The following is a 16,237-nucleotide window of genomic DNA, read 5'->3' on the forward strand; positions in this document are numbered from 1 at the left end:
GTGTCTGTGCATTGCTGCGTACCCCATATGTGTGTGTGTGTGTGTGTGTGTGTGGGGTGGTGGTCAGGGGACGTCAGAGCAAGATATTTCTATATTGTTCACAAAGAGAGGACGGAAAAGAGGCGGTGGGCACAAACAAATGGACAGAGCGGTAAACGAGAGGAAACTTTACCCATGGGTCAGCCTCAGAGGGAAGATATATTGCCCATGGGTCAGTGAAGAGAAAGGACGGGCAAAATCCATATTGGTCCGTCTGCCTTGCCCCCTTTATATAGTGATAAAATATTCAAATCCAGCCATTACTTCACATTAGGCTACTCTGTAGAGATGCCAGGGAGAAAACCACAGAATGTATACATGCCTGTTCGCACACAGTTTTGGTGCATTGATAGTTACATTAAAATCTCTTCCACCCATTAGAGGCATAGCCCTCATCCGGACTTACGTCTGACATTTAAGGTGTGTTCACATGTATGTGGGTATGTGCATGTGCTAACACACACATGTGTGTTTGGACATGAGTGATGTCTACATAAAAGGCATGATCAGAGACCATTTCCCTGAAGGGGACATCAAAGTAATTGGGGCGCTAAGTGTGCTGGCCAGTTTTTGTAGGTCTGGGTATAAGAGAAACAGCACTTCGCTAATCAGAGTTCATTCTCACCTACACACACACACACACACACACACACACACACACACACACACACACACACACACACACACACACACACACACACACACACACACACACACACACACGCACACACAAATGACTCTTTCTCTCTATTATGTTCAAGACTGATGACTATATGGTCTGGTAGCCTTGTCTGGGTGTTTCCTTCTGACTAAGCGCTGTGTCAGGAAGACCTGAATTTGCGTTGGTGTAAGTGTATGTGTGAGAGGGGGGTGGTGTTATCAGGATGCAGACATACTCACTATTTCTTGTTATTTCATTATTTATTTTTTTAATAAGTTGGCTTGATAAAGATCGCCTAACTTCCTCACTTTGCAGAAATGCCTATTACTTAGCTCATTCATAGCATATAGTTTCTTACACTTTCAAGGGAAAACAACATTCCTACAGCAATTATTTTCGACCACTTACCGCTTTCGTTATCAGTGGATGATGTGGCAGCAGGTGCAGCTTGGTCAACATTTAGTGTCTAGCCAATGTATTTCAAGGTCTGCTGACATTTTAATAATATTTTTGCATTTGGGAGCTGAAAACACAGTGATGGTGCCTCTCCCTTTATATAAGTTGGCCTGTCAGTGTGTGTGTCTCTGTGTGTGTGTGTGTGTGTGTGTGTGTGTGTGTGTGTGTGTGTGTGTGTGTGTGTGTGTGTGTGTGTGTGTGTGTGTGTGTGTGTGTGTGTGTGTGTGTGTGTGTGTGTGTGTGTGTGCACGTGCGTGCGAATTACAATGAAGGATACTGACAGTCCTCACAGTCCAAGCCAGGTTCCCTCTAATTAGCGTTTAGATGGGCAACGAAAGGTTGTTTCCTAAGGATGTGTCAAACTGCTACGCTCGATTAAGAACTTAGAAAGAAGAGGAAGTCTTTTAATAATTACCATTTTTGTATAACTCTGGAAAAAGACATTCGGTTTTGTGCCATTTTCCTAGTTGTGTGGGAGGTAAAACTGGCAAGCCCTTGACTTCTCTCCTGCTCGTGTGGTTCTTTTAGGGCACAGGGTGAAGTTAGAAGACCCTCAGAAGATGCAATTCTCGGACAGGCTGTCGGAGATTGAGCGCTACCAGCGGACAATGCGGATAGGCCCGGTGAACAACAATCCCCGCCCCATACATCAAACCCACCTCAGCACCACGCCAGGTGAGGACCAGTGACTGACAGCCAATCAGAAACACCACATCTCATTTCCACAGCCATCAGTTAGAAGTAGTCCTTCAGTAAGGCAAACATATCTTGATTTATTTGGCCAGAAGGTAAGTAATCTGTTCTACGTCAACGTTAGGTCTTGAGAGCTGTGTGTTGACTATTAAAGGGGTGAAGCTAATGTCAGTTCTGTCCCTGGATGCCCTTGTGTTGGCGAGGTCTGCGGCCCCACAGCACGCAGGGGCAGAAACTGTGCGGCCAGGTGGCACAACGGGGTGCGCTGCCAGCCAGAGTCTTGGCTCGGGTCAGCCAAAGCTGGCCTCCGCACACACTCCAGCCTCAGGAATGTAACAGCCACCCGCTACCTTGGCAATCACGTCACTCTGAGACCGGGGGCCGAGACTCAGACTGAGGTGGTACGATCGAGGGCAGAGAGGGTGGGAGGCTGCCGCGGACAGCTGCGTGGGTGACGGCTGGACCGAGGATGAGTCTTCGTTCTCCATCACATGTCAGAGCCCCTTCAACGGGACTTGCCATGTCTGGAGGTCTGAAAACACACACCCCTCTCTCCCGCCCACTCTCTGGTTCACATGCTGGCTAATGAATCTCATTACCTTTGTATCAGCACGCTGCCGTGTACGGGAGGGCTTGTTTGGGAGCGCTGAGCCGTGTGTGGGTGGAACTGTATCGCTGTGGAACACAGCCGTACAGTGTTTGGCCTTGTGCTTTAGGTTAGCCAGTGCTGAGTCACCAGTACAGGACTATCTAACAGCTGACTGGCAGGGAACACAGGGTCTTTCACCCCCCCCCCCCCCGAATCCTTAATCATGTCCATGTTGATATCAATTTTGTTTGCCCACTCGGACTGTACCGAGCTCAAAAGATGTCAGCCATTTCTTTTTTTTTAAACGCTAAAAATAAACAGCTCATAGCTTTGACACAATACCGCCACTGTGATGATAATTTTTGATGGTTTCAAACTTTGGCATGCGTGCTCGAAGTTCTGTGCCAATAAAAAGCCCCCTGCAGCTAAGCTTATATTGGGGGAGCGTCAAGTTCCTGAGGGAGATGGAGAGGTGTACAGACACAGTCCAGACAGCAGACGAAGAGCTTCGCTCTCGTCTGCCTCGCACGGGATTAGAGGAGGAATTAGAGCATCACAGACTCGCCGGGCTTCAAAGGGTTGCGAATGTTGCGACACGCACACATGTACAGTGCACACGCAGGGAGAGCAGACACAACACCGTTAACAGCAGTTGGAAGTGTCAGACGTTACAGGCCTTGAGATTCACATTACAGCTGCCGGTGACTGGAGGCTGTCTATAAGAAGTTTGTGTCTGTGGGTGAGACAGGGTGGGGGGGGGGGGTTGTAAAAACCACACACCTTAATCTGTGGTATTACCGTCATGATGGCATACCGCAGGGCAAGAGCTGTAAAATAATTAAAATAACAGGGCAGAGAGCCTTTCTCCTTCCAACCTCAACTATCTGTTAGAGCAGCAGCATGAATATGTATGTTCACATCACAAGGAGTGCTCAGGCATGTGTAAAGGATCGTACACAGACAACCCTGCTGCAGTATGACAAGCAAAGCTCAAACAGAAATAGGCTTGTTGTAATAAATCCCATTCAGAGACACAGCGAAGTGTTTACATATCAACAGCACACACGTCTCTGCTCCCGACAGGCCCTGCCAGATGCTGTTGTACTTTGCAAATACTTTAAATCCCACGGCCTGTTTGTTTGAGAATTGCCGGGTGATAGATCACCCATCAACACATTATAATTAAATGGATTCCCATATTGCTGTTACAAAACATGTTTTCCATTATCCAGACGCTGAAGGCTTTTCCCCCCTTGTTGAAGATGGCAAAAAAAAAAAATACAATGTCACCTCCTTCTCCTAAGGCTTCTCAACTTCATGTTGTTTTCTGAGCCGTGAAATACTGTCTCAGTTTTGTTGTCAACAGTCTCCAGACATCTGCTCAACACTAGCCATGGATTTGAAAATCCTGCACACACACACACACACACACACACACACACACACACACACACACACACACACACACACACACACACACACACACACACACACACACACACAGACACACACACACACACACAATGATTGCACCACGGGCACATTGAAAATAAAAAAACACACAGTTTCGTGCTAGTGTTGCAAGTCCTCCGCTAGCGCCCCAGACAGACAGGGTAATTAAGAGCTCATTACAGTGCATGCAGTAACAGGACGCTACATTCGCTGCTTGTTTTTGTTCTACTGTGGCCACAGGTAAGCCTGCTAGACATGTGGAATGATTCTCAGCAAGGGTGGAGGGTGTGTGTGTGTGTGTGCTCGTAGGTGTGTGTGTGTGTGTGTGGTTGGAAATACGTGGTTCAGCTAGTCCAGTCAAGCAAATCCGACACTCAGACAATCAAGTACTAAATTGTTATTCTGGTTTTCAAAACCTCAAGTGAGCTACATGTGTATACTATATGTATCTGTGGGTGGCAGAGTGTAGTTCAGCCTCCAACATCTCACTGTGACATTGCATCTTTAAAAATAAATACACGCGTATCTCCAGTCCCGCGGAGAGCCAGCAGCTGAGTGAAAAGTAGATTTACGTCAAAGTTAAAAGTGGAAAACAGCTTACACTTGTATATTAATCCATTCTAAACACAAGGCAAAACTCAACAAGCCCCTGGCAGAGCCTCTAACAGAAAACCCCAAAGTAAAGTTCTCTTTCAACGTGAATGTGTTTTAAGAGTGAGGAGAGAAAAAAAAAAAAGAAAGTGCAGCATCAGTTTAATCACTCAAAAAAGAAAGTCATGCCACTTTTGAGGTGGTATCATTTAACATGTTATTTGTTCTAACACCTGCGTGTTCCCCCTCTGAAGATGAATATCAAGATACGAGCATAACGTTCCACCATCATGTCAAGTGCTCGGTGCTTTGATGAAGGGGTGTGTGTGTGTGTGTGTGTGTGTGTGTGTGTGTGTGTGTGTGTGTGTGTGTGTGTGTGTGTGTGTGTGTGTGTGTGTGTGTGTGTGTGTGTGTGTGTGTGTGTGTGTGTGTGTGTGTGTGTGTGCTCTTCTCAAGCTGCCCACCCAAAATCCTACAGCACAACTGTGCAGACATGATATATTACCCACTTCCTCAGCTTCTTTCCATTAATGCCACTTCCACAAATGCTGGTACCTGTGGCCTGGTCCTGCAATACACGTCTGCTGCAGCTGTGCTTTGGCACCATTCAGCATGTCCAGGTTGCGGGCTCCCGACTGGACTTAACTCGAGAATGTCCCGTTTGAAGGAGTACCAACCCGGCGCAGCCATGCCCCTCCCGCCTCGTCCACAGTGACCACACTGTTTACTCCGCATAAACAAGGTTGCCGGCCCCCCCAGGGTTCGAGGCGGTGCTATGCCACCGCCGCAACCGAGAGGTCTCGGGCTAATTCACACGTCCAGAGTGACATGATCAGCCAATTAGAAGCGAGGGTGAGACAGGAAATTGGCGCCGTCAGGTAGCCGTAGTGTGGACCTTTGAGTTTAGCTGTCACGCTAGTCGGGTTTCATGCTGATTCCTGCCAAACGCAAGCAGGAAGCTGGCCCACTGAAGCAAACACGAGTGAAACAAGCAGGGATCTGGACCAGTCCTTTAGACACTTTGTTTTACTTCTGCACTCCATTATTTACACAATATGTCAATGGCCACCACAGAGTTTATTTGTTATGGTGCCTGAAAGCTTCACTTGTGGTTACTCTCTTTATGTGACCCTGAGATGAATAATTCAAACTGAAAATGTTTCTTTTCTTCCCCCAAAAAAATCTTTTGAAGCGTTTTTCTCCTTGGAAAACAACAAAAAAAACCAAAGAAAAAGAGAAGTGAGAGCAAGTTGTTTCTTACCAGACTCACTGTTTGTGTAAGTTATAATTTCACATCAGAGTCAGGCTGAGTTTTACATTTCAGCAATTACAGAAACTACATGAGAGCCATGAACAGTCTCTATTGAGTCTGGGGAGAGGGGAAGGGCGGGTGGACGACGAGCTCTCAAAGAGAACATAGGATTTTTCAGCCCATGTGTTTGTTTTTGCTCACGTTATAAGTGAGGGCTCAAAAGACATATCAAATGTCCCACATAGCTGAGCCAAGGCCGTGTTCCTCCCCTCTCGAACACGCTCCCTTTCTCCCTCTTTCACTCGCTGGCGTCGCTCTTTCTGTCTTGCTCGCTCCCCTCACATTCTCTCCCTGTTGCGACGCCTGAGGCCTGAGTGAAACAGGAAGCCGGCACAAGGACTAGTATTCACTGTGTCTCAATGACACGCTTCATTACGGCGGGCGCGTTACATGTCTCCGAGGCGTTGCTGGATCTGGAGTCACGAGGACGGACGCCATTTTGGCTCAAACGCCTACTTGGCGACCCCCTTTCATCGACACACGCGTTTCAAAAGCACCGCGCCTGTTTATTTGTGTCCTCCCTGAAACTACGCTGGCACCACCCCAAGGTGACTTATTCGTGACATGCCCGCCGCTTCTTCCCATTTCAGCCCCTGCCCTCCCTGCTCCTCGGCTCCACCCAGGGGGTTGGTCCTCTTATTAACAGGGGTAATCTGTGCCTCTGGTATTGACGTTGTCTGCTGGCCAATCAAAATATTTGAAGGAAATGTTTATTTTCTTGAGCGAATCGCACCAGCTGCTTGCAAGCCTTTCTGAATAAGGCCATTTATGTGTAAGAATTTGCCATTGTGAGGCATAGTGTAGGTCCTCTCAGTGACTGAGTGCTGATTTGGGCCTTTGCAAAGGAAGTAGATGAGCTCCAGGGAGAAGCACAGCTCTTACACATGCCGAGTCCAGTGTGGCTATAGGTGAACGGCACAGCGCCGGCACCCCCACCTCTCCCCTGCCTCTGGCATCCTTCTCCATCCTAATTGCCGCTACAGGAGATTGGGAGTTTACGATATTGCGGTATTGCAACAGAGGAGGGCAGAGCCAAAATGTGGCTTATTGCGGCTGTCATGAAAAATTAAAACGCCACAAGAAAAATGCGGTCATATAATATGTGCTTTCTTGTCAAAGCAATGAAAATATAAATGTTTTTGATGAAAAATGTAAAAGAATAGAGGTCTGTGGACTGTACCTTTACCCTTCTAGTATGTGACCGCACCAAAGGGAATGTAAAAACTTTTCAGACCCCATATCTCCATTCGGGGTGTGTTGTAGTTCCGGCTCTTGGTGGGATACTTTTCTTTTTCCGGAGTCTGTGTTACTGTGGGGTACAGTGATTGAATGAACATGTGTGCTAAAGGTGCCAGAGAAACTACAATAATTCAAATCCCACGCAAGGAGTAAAACCACAATCTTGCAGCAGCAAACTAGGCAGGAGAACGGACTGAGAGGTGTCATTTTGCCGTTATGTCATAGCACATGTTTTTTTTGATTGCTTAAAATGATACAAAAGCCAATAAAAACCATTATGTCCTCTAAACTGCCTGGTTCCACAACATGTAATATGGAATATTTGGTCAAAGGCATGTAGACTAGACTATTGTACAACACAGGTGTTGTGATGTCTATGTCCAGAGAGCTCCGTGCAAGTTGTCTAGTAACAACTGCACTGTCTCAGACCGAGAGCAAACAACAGACTGTTTGTGTCAGTCGTGCTGTGGTGTGACCAGTGAGTGTGAAGCAGGGTCCCACGCGTTGGGCCAGCAGGTCCCTGATCATCCTCCGCTTCCTGACAGCTCGGCTGGACAGGCAAGCAAGTTTCTCTTCTGTCTATCCAGGGTCGCGCCTGAACGACCCCAAAAATATCCCATAGGCACCCATCAAGCATGTTTTTCCAAGGCTGCTCTCACCCTGGTGTGAACAACCACCCCTCCTCTTCCCAGTCATCGCTGCTCAGTCAGCAGAGGCCAACCTGTGACAGGAAGACACATCTCCACACCGCCAAATGTCAAGACAGTTTTGACCAATCTGGCATGAAGGAGTTTTTTTTTTTTTTTTTTTTTTTTTTTTCCTCGGGACAGTAGTTTAGCTTTCTATGACACAAGCAGTGACTCCCTCACATTCTGTACACATAAACCCACACCTTTCTAGGTCTTGTGCTTGTTTTTAAATTCAACCCCCCAAAAAAATATTCAGAGTTTTCAAAAGGTCCAAAGTGTTCACCTATTGTTTATATTTTGTGTTTCAACAGGCCTGTGGCAGGATCAAATGGACACCCCAGCTCTGAAGACCTGCAAGGTGGAGGAGGATCTGAGACCATGGCCAGGTGAGACCACATTGCCCGTTGGCCTGTTTTAAGGTTGTTGTTTTTTTTGTGACTTTGGCGGTTCAGTGTACAAACATATGGCATTTGAGGCCATGATGGCTTTACCAATAACTGGAGAAAGTCAAGTCTGGGGAATATTTTCACCCATACAGCCACATTACAACCTGTGATTCAGTCGGGAATTAAGATACTTTTTTGAGGGAAATCTGTGTTTTGCTGTCCCATTTAGTTGAAACCCAGACTTATACTATTGGTGGTGATACTCAAATGTGTTTTTGTATTCAAAGGATTATTTTTTTTGTGATTAAAGACACCGCAGTCTTGTTTTGAAATGTTACTCTGAAAGATGCAGCCCAAGAAAAGGAACTCAGCAAAAGAGTGCACAACAACTTTTCCTTTACTCACTCGACTCTCTTCATTTAACTTGTTTTCAAAAAATGTTTGTTAGTTTCTGAGACAGTAATCACAGTTTGAGACCCGATCAACAAGCACCACGAAGGGTGAGGTCACTTCTAAGCAATGGCACTAATTACTAAGTGTGTAAAATACAGTGGAGATAATTGATGTGCCTTGTACTGCCAACGAGAGATCACACCTTCCAAATTGTACATCTTTACAAATGCATCAAAGCAAACTTAAGATTTCCCAAATATTTTCTTTCAATTAGTAGATGCTCTGGAAGCTTGTTCAATTCAAAGCATAGTGAATGAGTTAGAAAACCAGCCATAAGGAAGGGCGTGCCATTCATTGTGACAATTTTGGAGTGCGTTTCATTTTGCCTTTTTGGGCGTACGAGAGCTCAGAACATTCCTAAAATGCCACCAGCCTGTCTTCTTCTTTTCGCCATCTTTCTTCCTTCTCTCTTGTATGCTTTTCTTGGCAATCTGGACCTGCGCTACGCTCTAATACGTCCATACGTCCCCCGTGTAGAAACCACCACACCAGGCGTGCTGACTCATCGACTTGCACAGTCATGTCCAGGTCCAAAAGACTTAAAAGAGTTGTGGGTTTGCTGTTGTGATTTTTTTCATATAAGTTAATAAATGTCATATCAGTTGTAAACAGAGAGATGACTGCTCACAGAGTTTGGAGAATCATGTACTTACGCACATCACTGTTTGTGCAAGGCATTTTGTGGCTTCAGTGCAAGGTATTCACAGCTGTGTGCCAAATGTGATTGACAGGGATGGTGAGTGAAAGTATATGTCTGAGACCTTAAAGCCTGAGCTCCAAATGCCAGGACATCGAGCCGGAAAAGCGAAAAATGACACGAACTCACACGGCACAGGTTTTACTTAACAAACAGACATGTTAATCATGTCGCCATGTTTGTTAATGCATTAGGAAAATCTTGTGCGTTTTTGTCATCTCAGCCTCCCCTCGACACAGCATACATTGCATGTCGCAAGATGAGAACATGCAAAATCCTTTCCATTCACATGATAGAGTGCGAACATGGATGAGGCTTTGGTGCTGGTGACCATGGTGCCACACTCCAGAGGTGATTATCATTTGCATCCGACATGATGCTCCGGCCTCAGAGCCATGGTGCTTGAATAAACACCTGGAGATCATTTGAGTTCATTTGGTTCTATGCACCAGCAGCAGCAGCAGCAGCAGCTCTGCCTTGTCAGCTCTGCCCTAGTATCAAATGTGACAGTTCATCTGAAAGCCATTGGCTGTTAAAACTACCCAAACCAGTTAGCAAATCAAACACTCATGACTTCTTTAAAAGTATTGGCTGTTTGTTCTAATAAAAAACACAGTTCAGAAAACTTTTATATTCAAAAGGGTGACTCCGTCTTCTGCGCAACACAGTGGGGCTTTTCCACATCCCTGGACGGGTTGTCCCTTTATCTCCATTTTACTTCCCTCCACTTATTTGCCTGAGACACCATTCCCTTGGTGCTGGCCGTCACAGTTTGCATCGAACCTGAGTAAACATTTCACAGGTGAGCGCCTGGATTTGCATCTCCCCATTGCCAGCCACCACATTCGGACACACACACATAAGCTGATGCACAAAGACGTGACCGCCTCAAACCTGCCCTTATGTTAACAACCAAAATCAGTTTCTCCCGTAGGCAAATGAGATAAACCTCCAGCCATACCTGTGTTACACGCTTGAGTGTGGACTAGTGGACTTCTTGAGCTAAACAGAAGGGAGGGGGTCCCTGCTTTTGGTGTGGCAGGATTAACAGGAAAAAAAAAGTGCATGCCACAAGGCTTTAAAGCAATAGGAGGAATGAGAGACCGCCTGGAACACTCTGTTCTCTATAAAAGCCCCGATTCCAAGCCACCCCGCTTCACAGACTGGGAACATCACAGACAACAGCCTCTGCCAGCTCGCCCTCTGGGGTCGATCCCTTCTCCTGTCCCTGCAATTTCGTCAACACTTTTCAGATGAGCCTAATGGAGATCATGTGTGGTTTTGTGCCGCAGAGGTTACAGGCAGCTACTACGAGGCTAAGCTCCCCTCTGCCAAAGATACACCACTGTTACCACAGCCACAGCAGCGAAAGCCTGTACTTATACTGGGTGGGGGATGCAGTAAGGTATGTAATGTAGTTAAGATGGAGAAAAGGCAGTCTGCAGAACGTTTGCTCCTCAAGTACACGTCGGCTTGTTTGGCCCTCTCCTCCAGAGGGAGCTACTGGATTGTGTGGCGCGTTTGGAGGTGTGTGGAGGTAGTGGACTCCTCCTGGCTCACAGCCAAAACCCTGAGACTGCACGAGCCCATTAAGGTGTTGTGATAAGTGTCCAGTCCAGTTTCCTGTGACAGAACACAGGAGTCGATCCCCACCGCAGTTTAGACAACACGTTTCCACCAGCTCCAATTAACTGGAGATCATGTGCGGGGGTGGGCCCGGGCAGCAGCAGCCAGAGCCATCATGCCCCCCCCCCCCCCCGGGTCCCAGTCCCCTCCCCTGCCTCACCCCCGGAGCCTAAATTTAGCACAGACAGGGAGAGATGAAGGGGACAGACAGAGCAAAAGGAGAGAGAGCAAGCAGGAGGAAAAGAGGAGGGAGAGGGCGGAAAAGCTTTTTGGGAGTCCGGTAGGAATTAGCAGACTGACTCCACTTCACCCGAATCAACAGCAGCTGAAGGCTTGGATTTTCTTCGTGTGAAATCAGATATGGAGTCTGACTGCAGTGCCTGGTAAGAGTCTGGAAAAAGAAACAGGCCCCACAACACCAACGCCAACTTCTCTCATCCCGAATAGAATAGGAAATTCAACTGCAGGAAAGTGTTGAAGAAAAAAAAAAAAAAAAAGTATAGCAGGGGCCATGGAAATTGCAAAAAGAACAGATATTTGCAGCTGAAAATGGACCCAATTCTCGAGGCATAGGGAAAAGACATTTCAACAAGACTGTGGCACGCAAGTTTGGCATTCTCCCCCCTCAGGGCTGTGGCGTGCAAGCGCTTGCTATTTCACAAATACAAGCTCTCTTTTCTCTGCCATCCAAATTCACATTTTACACTTGCAGTCATGTGGCCACGTTGGACCCATGAAAGCCACAGGCCGACAAACAAAAACTCAGAAAGAGTGCGTGAGTGTGTGCGTAGGTGTACAGGCGACAGGCGAGGACGGAAGCGGAGCGCAGGTATGAGGAACTCACCTGGCGCGCCACCAGATTAAGGCGTTTACAGTTGCAGAGTAGTTCATCCTGGCAGTTGGCCACATTACCTCCTAAGCAAAAAATCCCAAGTGTCATGAGTACAATGAATCAACATGTTGAACTTGTCAGGCAAGACTTATATTTTCACACCTTTCCACGGGCGTTATATTGACGGCTTTGAATCTATAACACTCACAATGGCAGTGCGTCACTCACCCAGTTTTGCTTTGAAGCCGTATTTCCTTACTGGCTTTATACTCAGAAATTAAAGCTTTGAGCATCCGTTCAAGTGAAATTAACTTAATTAAAATAAGTGTCTGGGATCCAAATATAATTTGAGGTGCAGTGTGATTAGGTTCACAACGAGAGCTCGCTCTGTAACATCGGCCAGTATCACTCTGATGTAAAATAAGTGTTTGAGTTTAACTCATTTGATGACAGCATAGAGACCAAAAATCTATGAGAAGCAACCCTTCATCTCCAACATTCACACAACATTTCTCCTCCCCATTTGTCAGCAGAAGAAATTAGAAAGTGTCCGGTGAAATTGAAGTCCTAACAGCTGGGTTCAACCGTTACTTGCGAGACTACATGTCGCAGTTATCTCTGACAGCTCCTCGACTGTAATACACATTAGCTGAGAAATTCACGGTGAAAACAAGCACTTGAACTCCCTCCCCTCTCGTCGTCTCGTCTCCTACATTCCCGCTCGCCATTTCTGCCTTTCCAGCTATTTAATTGTGACTGTCTCGTCACTGTCGCCTCAGTATGATTTACAAGTTGTACTGCAGTGCAACAAGCTGTCAGTGTTTACAAGAAGCACCCCTCACAACTGACAATGCTTCTTTTCATCGCTCTGAGAAAGACGGAAAACTATACGTTGCTTTCCGTTTGAAGGGGTGGTAGGAGGGCTGTTGCGAGGGGGCCTTTTCATAACTTTGGTCTTGTGCATGGGGCTGTGGGATGATGTGCTGTCAGTGCTTGATGACTGTTATTAAGCCCAAAAATGTCTCAGTTCATTACTTTGAGCAAACATTTCCACGGGCCGGTGTATCGCAAGAAACCTGAGCTCAGAATTGGAGGTTTGGGAGTGTTTGCTGGTCTGGAAATGTGGGTCAAAAAGCAGTTTTGTGAAATCTCAGAACCCCCCCACCCCCTGTTTCATAGTCATATGGCCGACGGTCTTTTGGGTTTTTCTTGAATCTTGTGTTTGTGTTTTTGTTGACAGGCACGACAGATCTCTTCCAGCAGAGGACCACCTTCCCGTCTCTGTCGCCGCTGACTGACCCTCGCTTCTCAGACCCCCGCATGCACTACCCCGGGGCCTTCCCCTACCCTACCAACACTTCCAGCACTGGCATCAGCGGTCTCAGCATGTCCGCCTCATCTAGATACCACACCTATCTGCCACCGCCTTACTCAAACAACCAGTCCCAAAACTTCCAGTCCAACTCTTACCTGTACTACGGCACAGGCTCCGGTTCCTACCAGTTCTCCATGGTGGCGCCCGGGAACGCCGGAGGCGAGCGCTCCCCAACCCGCCTGCTCTCTTGCTCGGGGGCCACGGGTGCAGGGGGAACCAACAGCCTGATGAATCCGGGCCTGAATGCCCAGAGCGAGGGCGTGGAGGCCGATGGCAGCCACAGCAACTCCCCCACAGCCATGAGTGCCTCGGGCCGCTTGGATGAGTCCGTGTGGAGGCCTTATTGACTGTCAGACAGCTCTGCTGTCAGATGAATGGGAGAGGGATGAGGAGGAAGAAAAAGTGAGGAGGATGAACAAAATAAAGCTGAACACTGAAAGAAAACTAAAAAAAAAAAAACCAACAACAACAACCAAAAAAAAGAAAAATGCTGCATGTATGTCTTTTATTTCTCCAGCACTCGCTTTGAAGACTTTTCTGCTTTCACCGACCCTCTTCAGACTTTCACCTGTTTTGTCAAATTGGAGCGAACTCCTGCACTGTGCTGACACATGTACTCTTCAAGAACTACAAAAGCCATAAGAGATGAGAAGACTTTCGCCAGAGACTGTAAATAGAAGTGCGGGTAAAACAGGGGAAGCCATTGTAATGTTTCTGGATGGTTTGTCCGGGGCAAACAGGTACTCATCAAAGACAAATGAACAAAAGGAAGGCACAGCTGATGAACTGAAACGCCACAGCAGACGTTCATCAAACAGACAGACCCAACTCACTTGGGCTGGGAGGGGAAGAGAAGTCAGACGTTGTGTTTGCTCAGTGAATGACTCCTGACGTCCTCACGGGGCATGGCTCCACTGCTGTAGCAATCGGTCCTTTTAAGCTTTAATATCTGTAAAGAAAATTGACATTGCATAAAAAGACTTTGCCAGTTGTGAAAGCATCACCGGTTTCATCTATGTGCTCACAGTACTTGCTCAGTACTCCACCTTGTTGCCTAATTTATTATCCCAGTGAACACGTCAGCCTTCGGTGCTACGATAAGCCATGGACGTTCAACACAGTCGCTGCATTATTGTGAGAAAAAGCATTTTCAACTGTCACGACTCGTGCTTTAAGAAATGAATTCTCCTCTGCTGTGTCATCAGCGTATCACGTTTCGAAAAGGACAATGGCTTATATTTTGAGGAATGTAATAAGACAAAAGCAGAGGGGGTTTATTGGTTTTTCATTTGCTTTTAGGAATGTTGGAGTCTTGCTGTCTCTGTTCTTTGTTTCATTTAAAGTTTGTATTCAAGCCATTTTCTAAGAAAAAAAAGGTCCTAGTCTGGTATTTTTGAACTGGATGACAGTTTAGTTTTGATATTTATTTGAGCCAAATTTTGAGGAAATGTATGCATATACCCCAAATCCTTAAGCATTTCTCTCGACTTTTCCTTTTTTTTATATATATATATATAAATACATATATATATATATATATATATATATATATATATATATATACAGTATATATACCATGTTTTTGTTGTTAACTATAAATTTGGAATTTGTGTAATATATTGCTACTAAATTATGAAAAAAACAAAACCTTTAATGTAATTATTTTGCCTTCCAATGTAGCTTTGATGCACTAAAAACCTTTATTCCGAATGAACTATGCCCATCCGATTCTGTCAGTAAAAGAGGGCTGCAATCCTTCAACCAATTTCCAAACTGAGTTCCCTGCGCTAGAAAAAGCTTCATTTTTTTTTTTTGCACTATTAAACTTTGGCTTCTCTCTTTTTTTTTTTCTTCTTTTTTTAGATATGTATTTACAAACACCTGAAATCGTCCAAAGCTAAATATGGAATATCCCTGCGAGAGTTAAAACGACCCATTCAAAAGTTTTTCAACAAATAATGAATGATTTCACGACTACACACCACAGGTGGGCGTGTGTGTGTGTGTGTTTGTGTGTGTACACATTCTCTTAAAGCATAAGGGTCTCATCCCCTAAACATGTGATCCTATTATTTCCAAAGAGAAGGAGGAGTGATGAAGGGATAGAAGGAGGAGGTGTGGTCAGAGCGGTGTCTGCTTACCAAAACCAAGGCAGTTATGCAAAAAGAAAAGAAGAAAGAAAGAAAAACTTGACTTGTTGTGTACAGGCCCTTTGTTCTGAATAATCAGCGCTTTGAACCCTTTATGGCCCTAATTCTGTCTTTTCTTGTCTAATTCCCTCACCGTCAGCGCCAGGCGCTCAGAGCTCTGCCAGTGGTTCATGTCTGCACAGAGGATCTTGGTATGAGTGGTGTTGGGAGTATTTACAATAAGTTTCAGGTATCTAATATTCACTAAGCAAGTCCGTCAACAACAATTGTAACTCTAAGGGAGGACTATAGATGCTACACAAGCAGGGATTTCGTGTCAAACTGAAAAGTGATCAAAGAAGCTTTTGCAGCTCTGGCTGGAAAAAAAGAAAAGAAAAAAAAAATCATATGCAAGATACTCAACCTTTTTGCCTTATTCCTTAGACAATCGTTGCTACAGTCTCATTCCTATCTCCCTTTAATTCAGAGGGCTAATTCCCTCCTTTCTGAACCTGACTTTATTATGGGCAAAAACCATGCAGCTAGAGAAACCACATGTGTACTGTGATTTGTGTGGTTCCTTCAAAAAAACCAAAGATTTTCACAACTGCCTGTAATACTGTTTGGATGTTGAAGAAGTGTGGCAGGTCAATCGTGTCTGGATTGATGCTCAGTATCATTGTTTGTACAAAACTAGGTAGCCAAAATGTACAAGTGAACTGTGTTTGATTGTATATTATTTGATTAAAGAGCACAATGTTACATTTAATGTTCTTTTTGAAAGAATCCCGCTCTCATTTTCATATATCAAAATGCTACTTCTACTTGCTCTCCTCATTTCTTTCTATGCTCAAAGCATGTACATCTGAAAGTGGTATGTTAATTTAAGAATCTCAGCTACGTATGTCATGATATCATTAATGCTTCCATACCGAGTGCTTGTAAAGTTTGCGGATAATGTAGTTTTTAAATCATTTTAATTAAAAAAAACATTTGTCTCACATTTGCCTTCAAAAAT

At 45.5% G+C, this 16,237-nt stretch overlaps 1 protein-coding gene across 4 annotated transcripts in view; it reads left to right on the forward strand.

Moving 5' to 3' along the window:
- runx3 (RUNX family transcription factor 3) overlaps window positions 1-15,981 on the forward strand; it is a 52,810-nt gene extending 36,829 nt beyond the window's left edge. For 3 of the 4 annotated variants that reach the window (XM_080512946.1, XM_080512947.1, XM_080512948.1), the window contains exons 5-7: window positions 1,685-1,831; window positions 8,033-8,107; window positions 12,956-15,981. In XM_080512946.1, coding sequence (XP_080369072.1) covers window positions 1,685-1,831; window positions 8,033-8,107; window positions 12,956-13,437 — 704 coding nt within the window. In that variant the 3' untranslated portion in view covers window positions 13,438-15,981. The remainder of the gene's footprint in view (window positions 1-1,684; window positions 1,832-8,032; window positions 8,108-12,955) is intronic. The other variant, XM_080512949.1, reaches the window with a different exon arrangement.
- Window positions 15,982-16,237: the final 256 nt, after the last annotated feature.

This window comes from Blennius ocellaris, assembly GCF_963422515.1.
Source record: "Blennius ocellaris genome assembly, chromosome: 17".
NCBI classification, from domain to species: domain Eukaryota; kingdom Metazoa; phylum Chordata; class Actinopteri; order Blenniiformes; family Blenniidae; genus Blennius; species Blennius ocellaris.